At 42.0% G+C, this 26,534-nt stretch overlaps 1 protein-coding gene across 1 annotated transcript in view; it reads left to right on the forward strand.

The window, feature by feature from the left end:
* The window catches only part of LOC124786607, a 156,529-nt gene that overhangs the window by 86,548 nt on the left and 43,447 nt on the right, over positions 1 to 26,534 (forward strand). Inside the window, exon 4 of the mRNA XM_047254277.1 lies at positions 2,072 to 2,228. Within this exon, the coding sequence (XP_047110233.1) occupies positions 2,072 to 2,228 (157 nt within the window). The remainder of the gene's footprint in view (positions 1 to 2,071; positions 2,229 to 26,534) is intronic.

The following is a 26,534-nucleotide window of genomic DNA, read 5'->3' on the forward strand; positions in this document are numbered from 1 at the left end:
TATTTGTTCGGGGCGCGCGTCCTATGACACTTGTTCAAGTTTATCGTTGATGCATTAACTCAGTTTTTTTACTCCAGAGGGTAGCTAAAATTGTTTTGTCATTTTAAGGAGGATCGTTTTGAAATTAGTGACTCTCCACGTTCAGAAAGTTTTTCGAGGTTTGATGAAGATAGTTTAAACGCGTTAATCTACAACGATCCACGTCAGTGTGTTCGAGAACTGGCAACTGTGATAATCTGTAATCATTCCACCATCGTGCGACATTTGCAGGCAATAGAGAAGGTTAAAAAGTCGAGACTATGGGTAATGCATATTCTAAGCCAGAATCACAAAAATATGCCGATGGCAATATGTGCATTACTGCTTGCTTGTCATCAACTGGCTCGAGAACAACATTAACCATTCCTATCTTGTATCATTACAGCTAACGAGAAACGGCGTCTTTGTGCTAACACAAGGGAAGGGAAGGGATGGTTAAACCCAAACAGAACAGCAACTGCCCGAAGAAGGACTGCGCGCATCCTCGGAAGTGTAATGCGTATGGTGAAACAGCGGCTGTGTGGTGCTACGAATTGCTTGTCTGAGGGGTAACCATCACTGCTGACATTTACTGTCAACAACTGAGACGTCCTGCAGACTCAGTCCAAGAACAACGACCAGGAAGACTGCGTGCAGTGACGCTACGCCACGTTAACGCCCGTCGCCATTCTGCTAGACTAACAAAAAACATTATACATGAGGTGGGTTAGGAAGACATTTCGCACCTCGGATTTTCACTTTTTCCGCTCTATCGAACAACCTTCAAGTAACTTCCTTTCCGGATGAAAATGCGCTCCGAAAATACTTGGAGGCGTCCTTCGCCTCAAAACCACGTGATCCCTACAATTACGGGATCCAAAAGTTAGCCCAGCGTTGGGAAACTGTTGTACATACTGGAGAAGAATATAATATTGATGCCTAGAGCCTCTGTTATGTGTATCTGTTATATGTTTATTAAACTTATGGAAAAACGCTACGAACTTACGCACCAACCCAATAATTCTAAGTGAGACGATAAAGGGTTGGAAGATGAACCGACTGGACGGAGTCTTGAAAAGATACTGTAAGCTAAATACCAACAAAAGTAAAACAGAGGTAATAGGATGCAGGCGAATAAAATCAGGTAACGTTAACGGACTCAGATTAGGAAATGAGACACAGAAAATGGTCAGTGACTTTTGCTATCTGCACTGCAAAATAACTGTGTCCGAAGAAGAGACGATATAAAACATAGATTAGCACTAACAAGAAATGTGTTAATAAATGAATTTATTAACACCGAGCCGGCCGATGTGACAGAGCGGTTCTAGGCGCTGCTACGGTCGCAGGTTCGAATCCTGCCTCGGGCATGGATGTTTGTGATGTCCTTAGGTTAGTTAGGTTTAAGTAGTTCTAAGTCTAGGGGACTGATGACCTCAAATGTTAAGTCCCATAGTTCTTAGAGCCATTTGAACATTTTCTTTTCTTTTTTTTTTTTTTTTTTTTTTGTTGACACCTAATACAAAACTGAAGTGTTATGTTGTCTTTCATGAAGATAAATTTGTTGACACCGAATACAAAACTTAAGTGTTATGGTGTCTTTTCTGAAGATATTTGTCTGGAGTGTAGCCTTGTTTGGAAGTGAAAAGTTGACGATAAACAAAGCAGACGGGAAGACACCAGAAGCATTCGGAATGGGTGCTACAGTACAATGCTGAAAATTAGATGAGTAGATCTAATAGATACTGTACCGAATTGTGGAGAAACAAATTTAGGGTACAACTTGACAAAAAGAAGGGATCGGTTGACAGGGCATATCCCGAGGCATCAAGGAATCGTATTCAAGCAGGTTTAGATAGGTGCAGACTGCAATAGTTATGCAGGTATGAACAGGCTCGCACAGGATAGACTGGTGTGGACCACCACAGCGAGGGGGAGTTTCGACATCAGTCTAGAGTTAACGGCTGGCCACACACTTTGTCAGAGAATACGTATGCGCCATACTGCACTATTGGAAATAGCGTGAAAATAAAATCTTGATTTTTAATTACAGGCATGGTGGAGGCTCGAGCGCTGAACGAGCTAACGCATAGAGTGACGTCAGCTCTGGATGCTTTCACCGGCCGCAGCGGTGAGCAGTGCAGTGAAGCATGGAGCTGCAGGTTGCAGAGGACATTCCAGGAAATTGACCGTCGAACCAGCATACCCAGGTCAGTGACTGCGCACGGCGGCTGTCTACAGTTGCTCATTCCATTGGAGAGAGTCACAGAGCGGGCTCACGCTCTTCCCGTTTCTGACAGTTTCAACGCCGCCATCAGCGCCGACTTCAAGGCGATAAGCATTCGACTTCACCCGAACTTCAGCTTTTAACTCTGGTTGACTTTCAATGTTCAACAGATAATCCCATTCACACAATCGCTCATCAGATTTTACCAGAATTAAATTACAAAATTAGACCTGTCTGTATTTTCCGTGATCTACCCAGAGTATGTGACTACGTAAATCACTAACTTCGTTAGCAAAATTGATGTTTTGTGGTATTACCAATGTAGCTAACAAATGGTTTACGTCAAATTTAACAAGAAAAATGTGAAATATTTCTAACTGGGGAGATGCCACTGAAGAAGATTTACGCCGTTCAGTCTTAGATTCGTTATAGTACTCATACAGGAAAACGAGATTTTAATGCACATTCAGCAGAATTAGTTCTTTTTACAGATAACGTGAGTATTTTAATCAGTCCCATTAGACACAAAGCAACAAAAGAAATAAAAAATAATATGGTTAAAGCAATTCCTGACTTATTTTGTCATTTTCTGGAATGATCTCTATTTAAAAATATGAAAGAATAATCGTTACTGCACAGAAACCGTTGCAACATCAATGATAAATTTATTGTTTGATCAACAGATAATAAGACAGGGTTCCAAATCTTAGGGTATTCATATTTATCAGAACTGTAATTATAAATAAAAAAAATAAAATTAATCAAACTTATGAGCTTCTCAGGCAACTCAGTTTAGCTATTTTTCCACTTCGTGACACTGCAAATCTTGGTGAGAAGCAACTCAGTATGTTAACATTATGTGCTTATGCCTTTAGGCAGCAGTGTCGTCTGAAATTATATTATATGGTAATATGGTTTTAAGAAAGGAAGTTTGCTGTAAGAATATATCACGTAAGTAAATTCTCTCGATGTAGGTGGTACATTACGGTCCGAAGGAATTTCGATGTCCGTAACAGAAAAATGTCACCTTCGTGATTTTATTAATATCGATTTTAATTCAGAAATGGCTGAATGATAATGCTACCAACACCTCTGATCATATTTATGTTTATACAAAGCCCCTGATAAACAGCGGAATTAAATTAGAAAGAAGACGTAAGTTTCTTCTGCGAAACATATGCCACAGAAGAATTTATGTTTAGAATTGTTTAGCTTATGTAAGACTTACATACTTCCTTACGTTACTAAGCGAAAATTTTTTATTGTTATGTAAGCTCATATGTGAGTGGCCATCCTGCAGCCACATAGAAGTACGACTGATGTTGAATAACGTGTAGTTAGTTCATTCCGCATCACAGTAGTACATCATAGGTATAGTCAATGTAAAAATTAACTAAATCTTTCGGTTGTTCACTCTGCAGAAGCTAATAGCCTAAGACAAGTTTAAAAAACGCTAGACATTCATTATCTACTTACACAATGTCCAGTTTCAGCAACTTTCTGATCCTGTACCATTCAGGCTGAAGATATTGAGCGCCTTCCGCAAATCGGCATCTGTTTTCCTCTTTCGCCTCGTAATATCTACAGCAGAAAGAAGAAACTGCATCACCAAGGTTTGCGTTTAATTCTGTTCTTGCCAATAAGGTTCAAAATGGCTCTGAGCACTATGGGACTTAACTTCTGTGGTCATCAGTCCCTAAGAACTTTGAACTACTTAAACCTAACTAACCTAAGGACATCACACAACACCCGGCCATCACGAGGCAGAGAAAATCCCTGACCCCGCCGGGAATCGAACCCGGGAACCCGGGCGTGGGAAGCGAGAACACTACCGCACGACCACGAGACGCGGGCTTGCCAATAAGGACTCAAGATTTAGTCGAAGTCACTGATAGTACCGACCTATCGGTACACAACCTCAGCATCGTTTTGTCCTTCTTTCGTTGACTTTTTTTCATTAATATCGACTTCTTCGAAATATGAGAGGTTGTAAACGCGGTACGATGAGAGGTTATAAACGCGGTACGTAAGACTCTTGGCCCTTTTATTACGAGTGAAAAATTCGTAGTTAAATTACGATGGGCTTCAAAATGCCTTGGAATCTGTTGATTTGGGAAGTTCAAAATTTTACTTTGTGCAGTACAAATAGAACTCGTAGCAATGTGCAGTCAGAGCTTATTCCATTAGTTGAATTAGGGGATTGCGAGAGCGTCAGAATAAACTCTCACTATTCACGTAATTTCGTACTGTAGCGGAGCCTATTCAGCACAGTTACCTTACGCGTCAAACTGTCTGTACTTTCTATAGTGCCCTACATCCTACACACAGCTCTGTTCGCGATGGTTTCAGACTCGTCGTGCCAAAATGAACGGAAAATTAAATTGAATTAAATAGAAAATCTTCGAATAGAATTGAAGATAGTAAAACTGAGACTAGTGACGCAATAAAAAAGACGAAGAAAGTAACAGTGTTCAAAGAAACTGTCGACAAAATAATGAAGTCACTGCTTGCAAGAAATTCCTCATTTATCTCGAATCAAGAACTCGTTATTCTGTTTTGTGCAACTTCACAGAGAGCGTTTATATTGAGGTTATGGCGCATACTGCAGAACCGTCTCCATTGACTCCTACAATGGGAATACACTTTCGTTATATCGAATATTATTGTTTCCTTGCGTTAAACGAAATGGTGTAGCACAAATTATTCTTTATATTAATTTTGTTGATATTTTTTTCTCTAAAGCATACAGTGTTTGAGTAAAACAGGATAAAAGAGCGGAGAAATTGACAGCGGCTCACATTTATTAGACGTTCGTAATTTTTTAATATTCATGTTTTTCCGAAGCCACGAAATTACAATGGAGCCACAACCTTCATATTCGTCGGAGGTGCGCCCTCCCCCCAATCTTTTTTCTTTTCCTCTGAATTTGATAAGCAGTAATGTGAAGCCAAATCTGCAAGGACTCGCGCAACAAAACAAACATTGTCAATAAACGCTAAAATTGTTAGTATAATTCAGTTATAAAAGCCTATGTACGCTATATGGATTAATGTATTGTGACACTGAAAGTAGGGGAAACGCAAAGAAGAGAAAGAAAGAAGTAACAATGTTTCGAATAAATCTGTGAGCGAAAACAGAAGGAATCAAAATTATGTATTGATAAACTGAAGGAATCAAAATTATGTATTGATAAACGACAAAGGACACAGGAGAAATATCCTGGAACTCGTACGCTCAATCCAAAAGAAACGTTCTTCACCTTCCGTGCAAGCGCAAATTTTTCAGAATTTAAGTAGCATAAAGATCAGAAATCGGAGCATCAGTGGTATGCAAAAAAGTTTGACTATATCGGATGAAGACATTCAAAATAGAGAAAAATTCAGAAGGAATCTGAAATACTTTGAGGTTGTTGTACAAAAGTATCAGAGAAGACAAATGTGAGAAGACTTAAATACAGGCTACTGAGAAGTAAGCCAGAGGAACTGCAATAGAAAGATTAAATCATGAATAGTTGTTTTACATCTGCATGATCTTTCAGGCTTCGAATCAAAAGAAGCTGTTAATAATATAAAGTCGCTTACCGTATTAAAAGGTGGGCGAGTAGAGAAGTTGGTTTACCTCTGTAATATTTTCCACGTTGCTACTTTTTGAAATTTCGGCGGGAGGAAAGATCTGCGATGATCTCGCAAAGATAATGCTCTCTTTCAAAGTTGCTCATATTCAGCAGAACGACTGAGTGTTCAATAAGACCAAATTGCCACACATTTTATTCGGTGTGATTAAATGCCGATCCCAGACTAAATAAATAAAAATCAAATACTGACAAGTGAAATGATGAACGGAATCACAGAAGATACCTATGGTCTGAGAACTCAAATGCGCAAAATAGAATTTTTGCTGTGGTCGTACATTGTATCCGAAGTCACGTGATTGTGATACTTACTGATGAAAAGTAGTCGTATTTATTTGCATCTGTAGCAGCAACGATTATTCACCTTTGCTATTACTAGTGTTAAAATGTGTGGCAATAGGGCATACATGTATTAGTAAGGTTTCTGGCTTTGGGCAACATATAAGCAAACAGCGTTATACTGATGTGAAGTGACAATTACTGTTTGATATTGGTGACGTGCACAGTACACTATGATTGAATTTTCTCATTTTGATAGTACTGAAGGGCGACCTGTTTTCATTGTAGAAATCCATTCAACAGCAAAGATCGCATAAAACATTTCTGTATCTAAGACAAGTAGTCTCAACAGACATTTGCTGTCATCTGCAGGTCTTAAAACTCTTTTCGTGAGTTATACCACATGCGTCAGTTAATGTGGACTGGTACTGTTTAGAATATGTCCAGCATACGTAAACAGATGTACTTTCGTGTACCGTGTTTATATGATGTAACAAGCTTCTGTGAGCAATTTGCATATGGACACGGCTTTTTGCACAAGGTGCTTTATGTTTTTAAATATTTTAGCGATGACAGACTGTTTATAATTTGCTGATTTTTATCCACTTGACATTTTGTGCTTGAAATTTAAGCGTAAAATGAACGTATTTTACAGGAAAAAGTGTTTTAAGACCTGGAGATGACAGGAAGTGTCTGTTGAGCCCGGTTGTCTTAAATAAAGAAATATTTTATATCTTGGCTGTTGAATGGGTTTCTACAACAGTACACTATGTTCACAGCAAGACTCCTGTTGTATGAACGGAGGAGACAATAGAAAGCACTTCACAATCGATCAAATAACGCCACACAGCGAAATCAATGTCAGGTGTCTACTTATTTTATTATGTTCTGATCTACGACGTTTAGCACATTTTAAAAGACAATGTGATTATCATTTTTAAATTACGTATGTAGCTGTTGGAAGCCATAGTACGGAGCTTATGAGACGTAACAGTGCAAAAATTTTTGACTTTTTCTCTCATATCAAGAAAGGAATAAAGAAATTAGAAAAAAAGAAAAACCAATCAATCAAATGTCTTGTGAAGTGGTTTGTCTATCAAAAGTAAGAACGAAATAGATTAGAAAAACATTTATCGAACCTTATTTGCTGTACATGCTTTCGAGAACCATTCAAAGGGGCGTCAATCTGTTTGTAGTTTATTTCTTAGTTTTACACAATATAATTGACCGACTTTGAAGGAAACCATTTTGACGGTTAACTGTGGAATCACACCATTCCAACTTTTCATGCTCAGTATAGCTAGGCCTTGAAACGATAAAATTGTTGATACCTCATTTGTCTCCCTAGTGTCAGCTGCTCTCGAAATGGCCTACATCTAGTACTTTATATGAAGGAAGCCATTTTGAAAGTCAAACAACACAACAATGCAATTTTTTGAGGCAAAGTAGCTACGCCTTGAAGAGATGATTGTTGTGACATCTCATTTGCCTTCTCCAGATACCCTGAATTTATTAGCTGATTCGAAGGAAGCCTTTTGATAAATATTACATCAGCGTAACTGTTTACCCGCAAAATAGCTAGACCTTGAAGAGAGTAGCTTTTTGACACGTGGTTAGCAGCAAATGTTCATGAAAGATTTCAATTTCCCTCAAATCACGCTAACTTTTTCCTGAATTATCCTGATTACTTTTAGATAATTAAATATTTTTTTCGAAAACTAAACCTAACGATTGTATTGTTTACTACTCCATTTGTCCGTGTCCAACTCCATAAATTTTAATCCAACCAACAGTTTAACTTTTTATTAATTATCCTGATTGCTTTCAAGCAAGTAAACCCTTATTAGCAAAAGTAGACCTTACGCTCGCTAATTTGATACCGAATTTGTATACTTCCCACTTTTCATTTGGCTATGAAAATTCTGACTAGAAGCCACCGTTTAACTTAACAAAGAACATCTAATGCGGAGATATTCTCTTACTACATTTCAGCCAAGTTTTTGCAAAGGAAATTGTTTTTCTGTACTATAATAAGAATTTAGTTATTGCACATGTACTAGGATTAAATTAAGGAAGTGATGGATGCGTTGTGTAGAACATTGTTCGCGTTATGGATCAAGCATGCGTACTGACGATAATTGTTGCTGAAATGTAGGAACGTTCCTCTAATGGTAAGCAGTCTTTCAAGCCAAATGAAAATGTTCAACCGTGACATCATAGGTAATCGTTTACTTTAAGGAGAGTAATCACTTTTAATCGTAGAATCTGTTGGTCGCCTAGATGTTTTGGTTTTTCTTGTCCTTTTTCGTGGAAACGCCGTTTCTCAGGCCTGATACATGTTGCGTGTATCCTGCAGGATGGCAGACGACTAACATAAGCCGACAGCAGTTGCGTTTATGTAAGATAGAACAAATTCGACAGTATTTAATTAAATTGCTTTCTGAAAACCAGTCGCCTCTCGCGATGTTCTTAGATAATGTCTGAGCTCTAGAATTAAAATCAACGGCACTTGGTGGCTTGAATAAAACGAAGTCCCTGTCATGTGAACAAATTTGCACACCGGGCAAAAAAATTTAACTCTCAGAAGACACGATAATAACACGATGTAACATAGTCGTTATTCAGAGAGAAAAAGAGATCAAAAGTTTTTCACATATTCTATAACCAGTTGAAAGCACTGATCGTTGATTGGATCCCGCAGAGCGACCAAATTGCGAATATGTTCATTATGACGTTTCAACTGTGCTTCCAGAAATTCACAGACGCTTTCTGTGGAGTTGAGACCGGATGATTTAACGGGACGGTTGAGATGCAGTAGACTGTCTCAGTATTCGTCAAACGAGGGATTTATGCGTGCAGCACTGTGAAACAAAGGTCTTGTTGTTTATGGGAACTACTGTATTTTAGTGTGGCGTATAACAAAGAATATATACATTTGCTCACCACAGATGGTTATTTTGAAATAAAAGAAAAATGGCTGTATTCGTTGAGAACACTTTCCTTTCAAAGAATTATGTTTTATTATGATACACTCCTGGAAATTGAAATAAGAACACCGTGAATTCATTGTCCCAGGAAGGGGAAACTTTATTGACACATTCCTGGGGTCAGATACATCACATGATCACACTGACAGAACCACAGGCGCATAGACACAGGCAACAGAGCATGCACAATGTCGGCACTAGTACAGTGTATATCCACCTTTCGCAGCAATGCAGGCTGCTATTCTCCCATGGAGACGATCGTAGAGGTCCTGGATGTAGTCCTGTGGAACGGCTTGCCATGCCATTTCCACCTGGCGCCTCAGTTGGACCAGCGTTCGTGCTGGACGTGCAGACCGCGTGAGACGACGCTTCATCCAGTCCCAAACATGCTCAATGGGGGACAGATCCGGAGATCTTGCTGGCCAGGGTAGTTGACTTACACCTTCTAGAGCACGTTGGGTGGCACGGGATACATGCGGACGTGCATTGTCCTGTTGGAACAGCAAGTTCCCTTGCCGGTCTAGGAATGGTAGAACGATGGGTTCGATGACGGTTTGGATGTACCGTGCACTATTCAGTGTCCCCTCGACGATCACCAGTGGTGTACGGCCAGTGTAGGAGATCGCTCCCCACACCATGATGCCGGGTGTTGGCCCTGTGTGCCTCGGTCGTATGCAGTCCTGATTGTGGCGCTCACCTGCACGGCGCCAAACACGCATACGACCATCATTGGCACCAAGGCAGAAGCGACTCTCATCGCTGAAGACGACACGTCTCCATTCGTCCCTCCATTCACGCCTGTCGCGACACCACTGGAGGCGGGCTGCATGATGTTGGGGCGTGAGCGGAAGACGGCCTAACGGTGTGCGGGACCGTAGCCCAGCTTCATGGAGACGGTTGCGAATGGTCCTCGCCGATACCCCAGGAGCAACAGTGTCCCTAATTTGCTGGGAAGTGGCGGTGCGGTCCCCTACGGCACTGCGTAGGATCCTACGGTCTTGGCGTGCATCCGTGCGTCGCTGCGGTCCGGTCCCAGGTCGACGGGCACGTGCACCTTCCGCCGACCACTGGCGACAACATCGATGTACTGTGGAGACCTCACGCCCCACGTGTTGAGCAATTCGGCAGTACGTCCACCCGGCCTCCCGCATGCCCACTATACGCCCTCGCTCAAAGTCCGTCAACTGCACATACGGTTCACGTCCACGCTGTCGCGGCATGCTACCAGTGTTAAAAGACTGCGATGGAGCTCCGTATGCCACGGCAAACTGGCTGACACTGACGGCGGCGGTGCACAAATGCTGCGCAGCTAGCGCCATTCGACGGCCAACACCGCGGTTCCTGGTGTGTCCGCTGTGCCGTGCGTGTGATCATTGCTTGTACAGCCCTCTCGCAGTGTCCGGAGCAAGTATGGTGGGTCTGACACACCGGTGTCAATGTGTTCTTTTTTCCATTTCCAGGAGTGTATTATTTACCATTTCCTTGCTTCGAGCGAAGCAAACTCATTGATTATGTCATTGAAGTCAAATTCAGTATCTTATTGTATCTACGAAATAACTGAATTTGTCGGTCTGGTACACCTATACTCTATCTTAAGTATTGTCTTATCACCTTTCATTTGCTGAAACTGCGATCACAAGATGCTGCAGTGACTAGAATTGTCATACATTTCTTCAAAGCTATTTCAATGTTTAGAAAAGCATCTCGTAAGTCATACTTTGGAAAAGAAATCTTCAGTGTAGTCAAACGGGAAAATGTATCTGTGCTCTTTATCAGCTCTTTCTACTGTAATTTGAAAGCCGCTACTTCTTTAACTAATTCAGCTGTATCGATTTATTTGCTACATTTGCGACCAAAATCTACCGTATATTTTTCGAAATAAGATACATAACTCTTATTTAAGGCGTTACCGTCAGGAAATTTAAGTGAGATGAAATGATGCGATACATACGAAATCTTTTACCCATTTTACTTACTATTCTCTCAAACACTTTGAAGCATTCTAACCCGAGTTTCACTCCAGTACTCGGCAACCATAAATCGACAAAAACTGGAATTCTTTCGGTTCAATAGCACATTTGCTTCATCACCTGTTGGCCAGTTTTTGAGTGCCTACAACGCCATAGCGAAGTGTCAGCCAACGCTCCATTCTTGAACATAAACTACTAGCGCAGGCGGCAGCTGCATCAACCAAGCACAATGTAACGTAATCTAAGTCACGTCTGTTCGTTAGTATAATATCTTTACGATGCTGTTTGGATGGTTCAAATGGCTCTGAGCACTATGGGACTCAACTGCTGTGGTCATAAGTCCCCTAGAACTTAGAACTACTTAAACCTAACTAACCTAAGGACATCACACAACACCCAGCCATCACGAGGCAAAGAAAATCCCTGACCCCGCCGGGAATCGAACCCGGGAACCCGGGCGTGGGAAGCGAGAACGCTACCGCACGACCACGAGATGCGGGCGCTGTTTGGATGAAATGACAGTTTGATAACAACGTGTGTATACAGTCGCGGGTCAAAGGAAAGGTTTCTTGTTGCACAAGAACACGAGGGATACGTGACTCTCCGGGTAAGTTCTTCGTCTCTCTTTCTCTCTCTCTCTCTCACACACACACACACTGTGTTCCTCTTTTTTTTTTTTTTAGTTCATCTCTTCAACAGGTAAAAACGGAACTCTTATGGGGTCATTTTGTTGTCCGTCTGCCTGCCGGACTGTTAAAACCCCTTTTTCTCACCAGAGGGTTGACTTATCTAGTTGAAACTTGTGCGACATACTCAGGTATACGGTTCGTTGGCGAAGTAAAAAACTATCTTAGTTAATGCAATCAAAAGATACAACCATTACGTCACATATTTTGATACTTGAAAACACACTCATGAAAAGCTTAGGGTACTTCCCGTTGGCAGAGAATAATGAGATTTGGCAAAAAGGAGGATTTCACATAACTAACAAAGGAAAAGTCCGAAAACTGTACATTTTGTTATTATTTCACACTATTTTTTTTCATTTCTTATGTGCCTTTCCGACTGATCGTCTGTCTTAAGACCCCATTTTCTCAGTAACGGGTAGATGCAGCAAATTGAAATTTATATCACATGCTAAAGTCTGTAGGCCATTCACGTTGAAATACGAGGGCAGTTCAATAAGTAATGCAACACATTTTTTTTCTGAAACAGGGGTTCTTTTATTCAGCATTGAAATACACCAGGTTATTCCCCAATCTTTTAGCTACACAACACTATTTTTCAACGTAATCTCCATTCAATGCTACGGCCTTACGCCACCTTGAAATGAGGGCCTGTATGCCTGCACGGTACCATTCCACTGGTCGATGTCGGAGCCAACGTCGTACTGCATCAATAACTTCATCATCCCCGTAGTGCCTCCCACGGATTGCGTCCTTCATTGGGCCAAACATATGGAAATCCGACGGTGCGAGATCGAGGCTGTAGGGTGCATGAGGAAGAACAGTCCACTGAAGTTTTGTGAACTCCTCTCGGGTGCGAAGACTTGTGTGAGGTTTTGCGTTGTCATGAAGAAGGAGAAGTTCGTTCTGATTTTTGTGCCTACGAACACGCTGAAGTCGTTTCTTCAATTTCTGAAGAGTAGCACAATACACTTCAGAGTTGATCGTTTGACCATGGGGAAGGACATCGAACAGAATAACCCCTTCAGCGTCCCAGAAGGCTGTAACCATGACTTTACCGGCTGAGGGTATGGCTTTAAACTTTTTCTTGGTAGGGGAGTGGGTGTGGCGCCACTCCATTGATTGCCGTTTTGTTTCAGGTTCGAAGTGATGAACCCATGTTTCATCGCCTGTAACAATCTTTGACAAGAAATTGTCACCCTCAGCCACATGACGAGCAAGCAATTCCGCACAGATGGTTCTCCTTTGCTCTTTATGGTGTTCGGTTAGACAACGAGGGACCCGGCGGGAACAAACCTTTGAATATCCCAACTGGTGAACAATTGTGACAGCACTACCAACAGAGATGTTAAGTTGAGCTCTGAGTTGTTTGATGGTGATCCGTCGATCATCTCGAACGAGTGTGTTTGCACGCTCCGCCATTGCAGGAGTCACAGCTGTGCACGGCCGGCCCGCACGCGGGAGATCAGACAGTCTTGCTTGACCTTGCGGCGATGATGACACACGCTTTGCCCAACGACTCACCGTGCTTTTGTCCACTGCCAGATCACCGTAGACATTCTGCAAGCGCCTATGAATATCTGAGATGCCCTGGTTTTCCGCCAAAAGAAACTCGATCACTGCCCGTTGTTTGCAACGCACATCCGTTACAGACGCCATTTTAACAGCTCCGTACAGCGCTGCCACCTGTCGGAAGTCAATGAAACTATACGAGACGAAGCGGGAATGTTTGAAAATATTCCACAAGAAATTTCCGGTTTTTTCAACCAAAACTGGCCGAGAAAAAAAATGTGTTGCATTACTTATTGAACTGCCCTCGTAAATGTAAGCTACTAAATCAGTACAACGAAAAGATATGGCGAGTTAGGTGACGCATTTTAGCTCTCTCAGATGCACTCGTCAAAACCTTTAGGGTAATTTCCTTTGGCCTAATATCATGAAATTTATCAGACAGGAGGTTTTCATAATACAAGTATAGGAAAAATACTAAAACTGTTAATCATCTCAGGCGAAAAAAATTTTTTTGGACATTTGTAATCCATTTGTCTGTTCGTCCGTTTGTTAAGAAGTCTTGTTCTCAGGAACTATTAGATGTATCAAGTTCACATTTACGTCACATACCAAGGTCTATAGTCCGTTGGTTATGTTGTGAATGTAAGCTTCTAAGTCAGTGCAATCAAATGATACAGCTATTTATGTCACATATTTTAACACTCTCAAACTCACTCATTAAAAGCTGTATGGTTCTTGCCGTTGATCCAGAATCATAAACTATGGCAAGACGAAAGGTTTTACAGTAAAAGTAAAGCCCGAAAAGTGTTGATTTGTAATTATGTCACACGGAAAGAATACTTCTTTTGTCATTTGTTATCTGTCCGTCTTGTAAGACGGCTTTTTTTTCAGGAACGGCTAGATGTATCAAGTGGAAATTTGAGTCACCTTCTAGGTTCTATGGTCCCTTGTACGCGTAAAAAATTGAAGCTTCTAAGTCAATGCAATCAAAAGATACGGCCATTTATGTCACGTATTTTCATACTCGCAAACTGGCTCCTTAAAACATAGACCGTACTTCCCTTTGTCCTAGAGTCATTAAATTTAGCAGTAAGTGAGCTTGCACGGTATAAGTAAAGGAAAAAAATCTGAGTATTGTTAATTTGTAGTTATATCACAAAAAATATTTCTTTTGTCAATTGTTTTGCCACTTCACACTTAAAACAAAAACATTTTCGAAACTATTTGAATTCCTCGGACCGATATCGTGCCAGTATCAGTGTCAAGAACAGAGAAAAATCCTGGAATGGATGAACTGTCATAGGATCTCTGGACAAAATATTAGTCATTTACTTAAAATAGCGCTCTGATCGGTTTGGAGCGCTGGCAGATGTGGCTTGACCGGTATTACACTATCAAATTTATTTGTGAAAGATTTGATCAAAGATGTGATCAAATATTCGTCAAATATATTTGACAAAGATCTTTGACATGGAATTGATGAACTGTCTGTATAGACAGTTCATCCATTCCAGGATTTTTCTCTGTCTGTATAGATAATGAAGTATCTACGGAACCCTCAAAGTGCGAATCCTACTCACACGTGGCCAATTTCTTTTCTTTTTCTTCTTTTTTACATCATGGCTTTAGTACGGCCCTGCCTCCAGCTTAAACTACGCAATACACACACTGCGAAAGCCCTCATTTAGCCGTAGGTTCACCCCAAAAGCCGCAGATTCACCCGACGTCTTGTATGATTTGAAAAGAGGCAAAATGGCGGCTCGTCGGACCACACTACACGCCTCCAATCGTCCACTGCCCAGCTTCTGTGTCGTTTGACACACTGAAGACGTGCTGCTCAGTATGCCGCTGTCAACAATGGCCTGTTTCGAGGACTCCAACTCCAAATGTCCACTGCTTGCAGTCCCCGTGTTGATGTTCCCTCTGAAACTGACAGAAGACACATTCACTATTAGCAACAATTCCTGTCTGGTCTGAAAACGATTGTCACTGACGTGACGTGGCACTCGTGTCTGGTAGCTGACCGGTGTTCTGACGCCGTGCTGTGTGGCTGCGAATGCTACACCATCTCTCGCAAACACGTTGGGCAGTCCACGGCGGTACACCAACAAACTGGGCAGTGTCATTCACTGTGTGGTTAAGGGCACGTCTAAACCTGACAACTGTTTTCCGCCGTCTGTCATGTCTCCACGTCGACTCATCATGCTGCACTGATTCCACACACCTGGCTGTCACTGCCATGACGTAAGGCCGGTATTACACTATCAAATTTCTTTGTCCAAAATCTTTGTCATGTATCTTTGTCAAAGAAATTTGATGGTATAATAGGGAACTTTGTCAAATGTCGTCAAATGTTTGATCAAATCTAGGGCCTCACTGTAGATTTGATCAAAGAAGTCGCTTGTCTTGTGTTCACTGCAATGTGACATGTTACCACGTGGATCGCTAGCATCGTTGCAGCATTCTGTCATCTGTAGTGTTTTTATAAACATTGCCGGTAAATACAATTGTGTGTACCGACAACTAGAAAGTTAATAGAGATGTACGAAGCCGATGAGGCGCTTTACAACGTGAGGCACCCTGAATACAAAAATAGATTAAGAAGATGGGAGACCTTACGCTACCTAACCTAACCTAAACCAACTCTCTCTTGTAACAAGGAATCGAAGTGTTACAGTGAGCCTGTCTTCTGCAGATATAGCAGTTCTTGAGTGAGTATTGTGCTTTGTGATATGAGGCTACACTTCACTGAGCACATAAAGAAATGTATGCTCATCCATTCTTAAATAACTGATGTGCGACTTGACGTCCTTCACTATAAGTTCACATAATATGTTTTGTTGAATGCTTTTATCGTGTCGTGGTAAAACCCACAGCTTCACCCAGGTACGTTTCCCTTTTTTTCCCCGCTTCTCTTCCGCATGTGCACACAGTGCAATTGTGGTACACGCAACTGCTGCGGTTAATAACAAGTTGTTGTTGTCAGCCATCATTAACTTTGACGATAAATATGATGACAGTGTAATACCCCTTTTTAGCTCCATGTCAAAGATCTTTGTCAAATATATTTTACGAATATTTGATCACATCTTTGATCAAATCTTTCACAAATAAATTTGATAGTGTAATACCGGTCAAGCCACATCTGCCAGCGCTCCAAACCGATCAGAGCGCTATTTTAAGTAAATGACTAATATTTTGTCCAGAGATCCTATGACAGTTACAGTTGTACTTACAAAATATGTGAATTCTCTCAGAGAGAGGTGTAACTATGTTATCAAGTGAGGCGATGCAGTGGTGAAGACACCAGGCTCGCATGAGGGCGGATCAGATTCCAAGTTCCCCTCAAGTTCTCATGATTTAGGTTTTTTGTAGTCCACCTTAATTAAGGCGAATCCATGAATGGTCCCTTTCGAAAGGACAAGACTCGTCTCCTTCCTATTCCTTGTTCAACAGGACCTCGTGCGTCATCTCTAATGTCCACGTCGTCCTCGGAACTTAAATACTAATGCACCTACACGTCTCCTTCTTTTTTAGTTTGTCGGCCGTAGTGGCCGAGCAGTTCTAGGCGCTTCAGTCTGAAACCGTGTGACCTGCCTCGGGCATGGATGTGTGTGATGTCCTTAGGTTAGTTAGGTTTAAGTAGTTCTAAGTTCTAGGGGACTGATGACCTCAGATGATAAGTCCCATAGTACCAAGAGCCATTTGAACCATTTGAATCTTCTTTAGTTTATCCCACAGTAGCAGTGTCCGCTTGTCGACATATCTGCCTCCATTTCGGTCTGTCAACGGCATCTTAATAGGTGGCATTGATGAATTCCATATCCTTCTTGATACAGTTCATCCATCGTGTCTTGGGTCAGCCACGAGGTCGTCGGCCATTTATGTCCATGTGCTTAAACTGTTCTTGCCACTGAGTCCCTTCACTGCGCATGACATGTCCGTACCATCTTAACCTGCTTTCCCGTAGTTTGTCTGAGATGGGTGCAACTCCAAGTCGCCGTCGAACGTCGACATTTGTTGCACGGTCAAGTCGGGTTAGCCCAAGGGACCATCGGAGAATTCGCATTTCCATCATTCGTTATCGTTGGCCAACACTCCGACCCTTAGTGTGCGACTGGGCGTACTACAGTCCTATAAACCTTTGACTTAGGGCGTAAAGGCACACGGCGATCACACAGGACGCCGGTCATGCGGCGCCGTTTCACCCAAGCTGTGTTAACACAGGCACGGACATCCGGTGGACTTACATCATCACTTCATATGAGTGAGCCAAGATATTAGAATTACTCCACTTTCTTCAGGTCTTCTCCATCGACTCTGATGGTTCCATCGGTTTGAATACCTCCCACCATCTATTCTGTCTTCTTAATACTCAGTCGGAGGCCAAATTTGCCAAGTCGTTGATTCCACTGCTGCTCTGTCTGATCAAAAGTATCCGGATATCCCAACATAAAGCGGAGTTCACCACCAGGTGTTAGGAGAGGCGGACCCGCCAGTATAAAACGAGGCGAGGAGTCAGTAGAGAAGCAGTGACAGCAGATTGGATAGGTCAGGAGAGCTCAGTGATTTCAAAGGTGAACTGGTCACTGGATGTCAGCTGAGTAACGAATCCCTCAGGGACATTTCAACTCTTCTAAAGCTGCCCAGGTCGACTATTGTCGACGTCAACGGGAAGTGAAAACACGAAAGAGCAAACACAGCTAAGCTAAGACCAGAAAGACCTCATTTACTGACGGACGGGCACCGTGGAACGCACGGGACGGTAGTTGTAAATGTCGCTTGAAATCAACTGAAGCAATCACTCGTGAGTTCCAAACTGGTACCAGCCGTCCAGCTAGCGCAGTGACTGTGCGTATGGGTTTAAAAAGAATGGGTTGAGCAGCTCCTCATAACGTTTCTGTAGCCATTGCCAACTGACGCTCGAGGTGGTCTAAGAGCGACGCCACTGGACAGTGGATGACCGGAAAGGAGTGCTTTGCGTTGATGAGTCACGCTATACCCTATTCCAATCCGATGGAATGGTTTGGGTTTCAAATGGTTCAAATGGCTCTGAGCACTATGGGACTTAACATCTGAGGTCATCAGTCCCCTAGACTTAGAACTACTTAAACCTAACTAACCTATGGACATCATGCACATCCATGCCCGAGGCAGGATTCGAACCTGCGATTGTAGCAGCAGCGCGGTTCCAGACTGAAGCGCCGAGAACTGCTCGGTCACAGCGGCCGGCAGTTTGGTTTTCGCGAATACTAGGAGAATTTACCTTCCATCATGTGTAGTGCCAGCAGTGAAGTACGCTTGAGGTGTTACAATATGGGGGTGTTGTTTCGTGGTTACGGTCTGGTAACTTTATTCCGCTCAAGAAAATACTAAATGCGGAAGTATCTGGACACGTTTAACAGCATTATGTACTGCTTACAGTTGAGGAATAGTTCGCAGACGATGACTGTATAAGCATGACAATGCATCTTGCCATAAAGCAGCCCGTTTGAGGCAATGATTTGTGGACAATATCGTTCCTGAAATGGACTGCCCTGCCCAGAGTCCCTACACGAACCCAATAGAACACTTCTGGGATGAATTAGAACGACGATTTCGCTCCAGACCTGAGTGGCCGACATCATTGCCTTCTCTAGTTTCGCCTCTTGAGGGAGAACGGGCTTCAGGTCCTCCACAGATGTTCAGATATCGACTGAAACTGCCACCAGTAGATTCCAAGCGACCATAAAGGGGAAGGGTGGCCACACTCATATCAGTCCCAAATAATAGGTGTCCGGATACTTTTGATCAGATAGTGTAGGTGCCTCTCAAATCCTTTTCGACGGGCATTAAATCCTAACCTTCTTCTTTTCTTTAGTTTATTGTGCATGGAATATATGCACTAAATACATGCAGTTGTATAAACGTCGTTTGGCGGTGTGGTCGTATGATATTACAAGTACAAATGTATGCAGTTAAATCCTTGGCCAGAGTTAGGAAATTTCAGACACTTGTAAGGACTGTGATTCTTTTAGTACTTTTTTGTGTTAAAAGCGCAATTTGCAGTGTGGTTTAGATTACACACTTAATTGTAGAGCGCCCTATAAGGGAGTGAGTGAGCAAGATCTCCGGTCTGATTAGGAAAGGATATTCCATTGTAAAAGGATCACTCAAACTAACCTTTCAATCACAACTTCTCCACTTTCATCTCTGTTCTGCTTGATAAACACATGTTGTATAAACACTTTTGTAGGCTTACGAGAGGAGAGCAGCTTATCTGATGTCAATAAAACAACTGTTTGATGCAGTATGAACAAAAGATTTGATTGAGTCAATAACTTGTTTAATTTCTCATAAAACAGACGAGTGACTGACGCAGTAAACTGTTTTATTTACATACAGTGGCAACCCTCATGACGTCGTCTCTTACGTACGAAACATTCGTTTTACAGGCTAGACAGTTTCATATCAAAACGCAAGGAATTTATTTGATGATTACGCAAACAACAATGTTATCATCGTGGACACAATACAAGGGACTGGAATGGAAGTCGGTTACATAAAGTTCTTTGGACCTGCTGTTGCGTAAACTGTCGAGCGCTTGTTTCCGTAACAGTTAAGATTAATGTTCGATTCGAGCGCCTGAAGAAAACAACATAGTGGGTGACAGGGTCGTTGTGTGGGGAGCCGTAGAAACATCCAGCTATGTGAAACCGCAATATGTCAGAGGCTCGTGTCAGTAGTCTAATGAGCCGTAATGTATTCTAACGTACACTCGTGTATACCTAAATGACATTCTTGCATGTAGCTAAACCGTTATCGTGCTTGAAGGAGAACCGTGAGAGAGGGCTTAGCGTGCCGTCGACGACGTGGCCGTTAGAAACCGTAGCACGAACACGGATCGCAGAAGGACTGGGAAGAAAACTGGCCGTAATCTTTTCAAAGGCAGCGTCCCGGCACTCTCCGCAGTCGACTTAGGGAAACCACAGAAAACCTGTCTGCGAGTCCAGCGTCTTAGCCACTGCTCCACCTCGTTCTTTAACATCAAGGTTGTATCTACGGCAGACAGTGTAATGGGCTAGATTATGTATGTGTTTCAGCGCTAATTGTACCGTTCCACTAATTTTTCCTACATACTGGAGTGATAACAAATTAATGACCGTTGATATCTACGTTATTGGGAACAATCACGATGGATGGATGGGGACTTTCTGTTCCTCTGAAAAATTAGTTCAGTTGGTTTACCACTGCGGCAATCGATGGCGCTGCAGTGAGACGTGAATCTCTTGTAGATTTATGATAAATTGTGTCGTGAAGTGGTTATACTGCTGTTCATCCCTCACGTAAAATTTTCGTACATGACTCCGTTTTTTCCTTTACTGCATTTCTTGCTAATTTTGCACCCGATTTTTGGTGAGAGAAGACGAGACTTAACTTAAGAATATGACCTGCGCACAAGATAACCGCTAAAAATCTGATTTTGGTTTATTGCTTATCTAAACTTCCACGTCCGTAGGCATTACTAGTCATTTCGAAGGGATTATATTGATTCGATTTGTGACAGTTCGTATTTTAATGACAGTAAGTCCCCAAGCTTCGACATCTATAATTCCCTGTGGCAACGCGACGTTTATCGCCATCATTTTTGGTGGCATATCTTTTCCCATATCCAGTTCGCTGAAGTCGTAATATCTCTTACCAAACTCCTAGAGTAGGAACGCCTATGCAGTGCTCATAGCGTACTGCGCATGTCAGCAACATAAGGCTCCAATAGTCAGGTGCCGTTGGTGTGGCGCTGCTGTTTAGTTTGCGTTAGGACCGGACCTTCAATATTACGTCTGTATAAGAGGTTGATAACTAAGACTCTGAAAAGAGAGTGTCTAGGAATTAAACTTTGGTCGCTAGAAAGGTATAACAGCCCATAAGCGGTTGGTACTGGGTATTCCTTAGTATGATTTTTTTCTTGTCTTATCAAAACTGGCAACAGTGCAGTACGTGTGCTGTTGGGTTACAGATTTGGAGTTCTTATTTAAAGGCCTCCTATATGCTTGGTGTCTCAGCGAGTTTACTATCACAGAGCAAAGAGCGATACGATAGTAGCGTTATCACCAGCATTATGGGCCTTTGTAAACACCCCAGAAGCATCACTAAAGATTGTGGCTACAAAATCAACTCAGCTTCATTTTCCGTACGCTCTTTTGAAAGCATTCATAAAGTGCAAAAAATAAACAGACTTCGGGTACGTATCATAGTAAATGCCGCGTGAAAGTGCTCATAACGTTTACTTAACGACTGGCTGTTTATGGCGGTGGGTATGGGGGAGGGAGATGTGGGTTGCGTTGATAGGGTAACTGTGACGAAGGAAAGAGGTGATAGTCCAAGATAATTGTAAGCACCACACACACACACACACACACACACGATGTCGTATCAGCATTGAAAGTAAAGACAATGGATACACTTCCTTGTGATCTTACCAGGAAAATTTCGATACGGGTAGAAACACTTTGAGGTTCTATGTAGGTGACTCATGCCGTGAGTCTACTCATATCTGTTTTGCATTGCAGTTTTCTTTCCGAGTACTGAATACACCTCAGTGTGTACAGGATATGTCTACAGCAGTCGCAGAAGCCTTTTCTCAATCTTGTGCCATGTTTAAAAGTCCAGAACGCTTGATCCGGTGTATTTGAACTACAAACACTCTCCGCGCTCGCTCTACTTTCACATGTATACAAGCAACTGTGAACTGCATGGTAGAGAGTGGTTCCCTCTGTACCACATGTTAGAGTATCTTCTTGTTTCATTGTCTGCCTCCGTTGCTGAATTTTCAGCGTAGATGGCTGTCAAGTGGAGTACCCGGGATCGATACCCGCTTATTGCCAATGTACGGGTCGCGCTCAGTCTCGTGATGGCAACTAGAAGCTATTTCATTAACAAGTAGCGGCTCGAAGGTCTAGAAAAAAGGCAAAACAGGCGGGAGAGCGGGGTGCTGACAACATGTCACTCCATCCGCATGCCAGAGGATGACATCCCTTGGGCCTTCAGTTCCTGTACGACGAGCTAGTTTTCTTGTTTCGTCCTCGAATGGAGTGCGAGAAGAGTAACTTAATGGCTCTGTGAGCATTCTAATTTGTCTGATCTCGTCTCCGCGGCTCCTATGGTAACGCTGCATACGAGAGTGAAGGGTATTCCTAGATTTCTCACTTTATTCTGAAACTCGAAATTTTGTAAACAGACTTTCGCGGATAGTTGGAGTCTGTTTCAAGTTACTGCCAGTTCAAGTTGGCAACTGTCCTCTGGGTCATACAAACCTGTGACCATTCGTGACAGCTTTCTTTGTACACGCTGTGCTGAAAAACAATGTTTCCGAATTTTGTACGTGGCAACTCTCAAAGCTGTTTAAATAAAACAAACGTTTTCAACATTCTACATCTTTATTCTTCATCTCTACAAATTTATTTCTCAACACAGTCATCCTGGCGAGGAGCATATTTCTCCCAATGAGAGAAAAGTTTCTTGATACTGTCCGAGTAGAATGTTTGACTTTGCTGACAGAGCCAGAACCTCGCCTCTGCTTTCACCGCTTCATCACTATCAAAATGAAGTCGTCGAAGGTGTTCTTTTAGTTCTGGAATCAGATGAAAATCGGATGGGGCCAAGTCGGGGCTGTATGGAGGATAATCGATGACAGTGAACCCAAGGCGTCGCACTGTTGCAGATGCCGCGGCGCTCGTGTGTGGGGCCCGGCATTGCTGGAAGAGACGGTGCTCCATGTGTGAACGATATCTTTGAATTCCAAACCCGATAACAGCACATTGTTTCTCATCTACTGACATCGTTACGTTAGACACCGTCATATTACACGCTACAATTCGGAGCCCTCTGGCGCCAGAGGGCTGCAGATACGTAGACCCGATGAATAAATATGTAGAATGTTAATAACATTTGTTTTAGTTTAAAAAGTTGTAAGTAGGCTGTTTATGTTTTCTTATTGGCAACGTTACGTAGCGCTCTGTATGAAAATCACTGGCTGTGCTGTGTGCAGTCTGTGGCTAGTTTACATTGTTGTCTGCCATTGTAGTGTTGGGTAGCTGGATGCGAACAGCGCGTAGCGTTGTGCAGTTGGAGGTGAGCCGCCAGCAATGGTGGATGTGGGGAGAGAGATGGCGGAGTTTTGAAATTTGTAAGACTGGATGTCATGAACTGCTATATATATATTATGACTTTTGAACACTAGTAAGGTAAATACATTGTTTGTTCTCTATCAAAATCTTTCATTTGCTAACTATGCCTATTAGTAGTTAGTGCCTTCCGTAGTTTGAATCTTTTATTTAGCTGGCAGTAGTGGCGCTCGCTGTATTGCAGTAGTTCGAGTAACGGAGATTTTTGTGAGGTAAGTGATTTGTGAAAGGTATAGGTTAATGTTAGTCAGGGCCATTCTTTTGTAAGGAATTTTGAAAGTCAGATTGCGTTGCGCTAAAAAATATTGTGTGTCAGTTTAAGGACAGTCATGTATAAATTTTTCTAAGGGGACGTTTCAAAGTTTAAGAGCTTTCACATGAAAAATTCAGAGGCATTACCGTTAAGCACGTCCTCACATTTTATATAGATCTTACAATGCTGAGCAATACAGTAGAATGGTATACTTATATGGATATGGTGTCTGTTCTTTCGGACACGTCCCATTTTGTTGCCCTTCATGGCAAGCCATCCTGGTCTTACATTTCAGCAAGATAATGCCCGCCCGGGCACAACGAGAGTTTCTATTGCTTATCTTCATGTTTGCCAAACTGTACCTTGGCCATCAAGGTCACTGGATCTCTCCCCACATTGAGAACATTTGGAGAATTGTGGGCAGAGCCCTCTACCCATATCGGAATGTTGACGATCTAACGCAACAATTTTGACAGAATTTGGCAGCATATCCATCAGGAGGGCATCCAACGAAGCCGAATAACTGCTTGCATGAGAGCCAGTGGGTCCAACGCATTATTAACTTGTTCTGTTTGTGAATCTCTTTCTCTTGGACAAACGATCAGATTTTTTTTGAAATTGTAATCATTTGTTTGTTTGTACATGTATATCATATCTACCGATTGCCGTACAGTCTGGATAATTCCTTCACGGTGCGTCGTCTTTTTTCAGTGTATTAGTGACAATCTTAGAAGATTTTTATTTTTTTATTTCTCATTATTTTTATTTTTTATTTTGAAGTGGCGCTGTTGTCTACGATACAGTATTGCTGACATATTTAGTAGTAATATGCAGTCAGATTTGAACAAAATATTAACCTGGTGCCGTGATTTTAAACTAATTCTTAATTAAGAGAAATTTAAAGTTGTACAATTAGCGAAACGAAAGAAATGTAGCAATTTTTATCTCCACGATTAGTAAGTCATAACTGAAGTCACTCATCTCATATATACAGAGTGTCCCAGGGAGAATGGTCACTATTCAGGGATACGATAGGGACGATCATTCGAAGCAAAACATAGCAGTAAACATGGGCTCTAAAATGCACACCTTAAAAGCTATGAGCATTTGTTTGTAGCAGAGATATTTTTCACAGTGGCGAAGATGAACAAGTGCTCATAGCTCCTAAGGTTTATTACTCTTTTTTGATCTAAATGATCGTTTCTGTCTTATCCCTAAATATTGACCAGATGCCAACCAAAAACGCGAAGAACTGTAGGTAATCACTTATCTACATGAAAATGAGACATCTACAAATAACACATATCAGAACAAAAGTGTATCGTTGTCGATTACGCTTGAGATGCCTTAACGTAAAAAAGGCGAAACGCGCCTGGGAGAAATAAAATACAGTGCAGCAAGAAAAGGCGGTTTTCATTTAAAAAGGAAAAAAGGATTCGACTTCTTGGTAGGCGCAGTAGTTAAAACACTGGAGTCGCATTCGGGAGTACGATGGTTCGAACCTGCGTCCGGCCAGCCTGATTTAGGTTTTCTGTGATTTCCTTCAATCGCTTCAGGCAAATGCCGGGATGGTTCCTTTAGAAAGGGCACGGCCGATTTCCTAACCCATTCTCCCCTCATCTGATGGATAATGACCTCGTTGTTTGGCCCCTCCCCAGATGAACCAACTAAAAAATTCTGCGCAGCGTATACTTACTGCTCGGTTATTACGTGGGATTCGGCTCCTGCTGGAATAACCGGGTTTTGTAAGTGTATACAAACAACAGCAGAGTGGCCGTTTACCGGCTGGTTCAAATCGCGGGACAGGATAACGGAGATGCTGAAAAATGTCTGCTGGCGGACGCTTAAAGAATGACGCTGAATACCTTGCGAGAACCTACGGCCCATATCCCGAGAAATTTTTTTTGCGGAAGTCCAGCAATTGCCCTTCACGACGTATTATATGCTTAGATTAGGCGGGGATACAGCCCCGCTGTTTTCCTATTATTGTGATTAAAGGGAGGTAGTTTCCCCGCGATTTCAAATTGAAGTCATAGATTGGGTTGTTACCTGTAACCCATACAAATTCCAGCTCTATCTAAATATTAATTACCGAGAAATTTCTAATTTCGTTAAAACAACAATTGCGGGGTTTTACCCCATAAAATAGGTAAAGCCACGCATCGCGGGTCTTTGCCCAATTTGAGATAAACATTGACAAAAAATGATAACTGCATATTAAAAACATTTGAAATAACCCTTAGTAACATTGTCGTATTGCAACGACGTTAACCAACACAATATCGAACTGAAATGTCTCGTAAATTTGAATACAATGCTCCAAATACTTGTACAGAAATAATATTTGCTTCTCCACGAAATGAGGGTTAGTAAGCTAAACTAAATGAGTTCAATTGCTCAGAGTAAGCTATCCAGGTACCTAGTAAATATTATACTTCGTTAGGTCCTCTGACTCTTCCCTGAAGTTCCACGCTCTTCATCTTCTTCTTTTCCTTCTTCTTCTTCAAATACTTCTTCGCCAATTAGTTAATCCATACATCTGAGCTACTGTCATGATATGAGAAATCTGAATTTAACTCTGAAGAGTAACCCATCTGGCTGTTTGGTCTGTTTTTTCCCTTGTTTGGCAGTGATGTAATGAAATCTAGTGCACATATTGTTTCTATAGTACGCTCGTTTCTTTCTTTAGCACGTCTTTCCTTTTCAGTAGCAAGCTTTTCCTTTCCCATGCATTCTTCCCTCAAGTGTTTTTCTTGGGTGTCGACGTTAGAGGCACAGACTTAAATGATTTGTCAGGAAGTTTCCCCT

This window comes from Schistocerca piceifrons, chromosome 1, assembly GCF_021461385.2.
Source record: "Schistocerca piceifrons isolate TAMUIC-IGC-003096 chromosome 1, iqSchPice1.1, whole genome shotgun sequence".
Taxonomy (NCBI): domain Eukaryota; kingdom Metazoa; phylum Arthropoda; class Insecta; order Orthoptera; family Acrididae; genus Schistocerca; species Schistocerca piceifrons.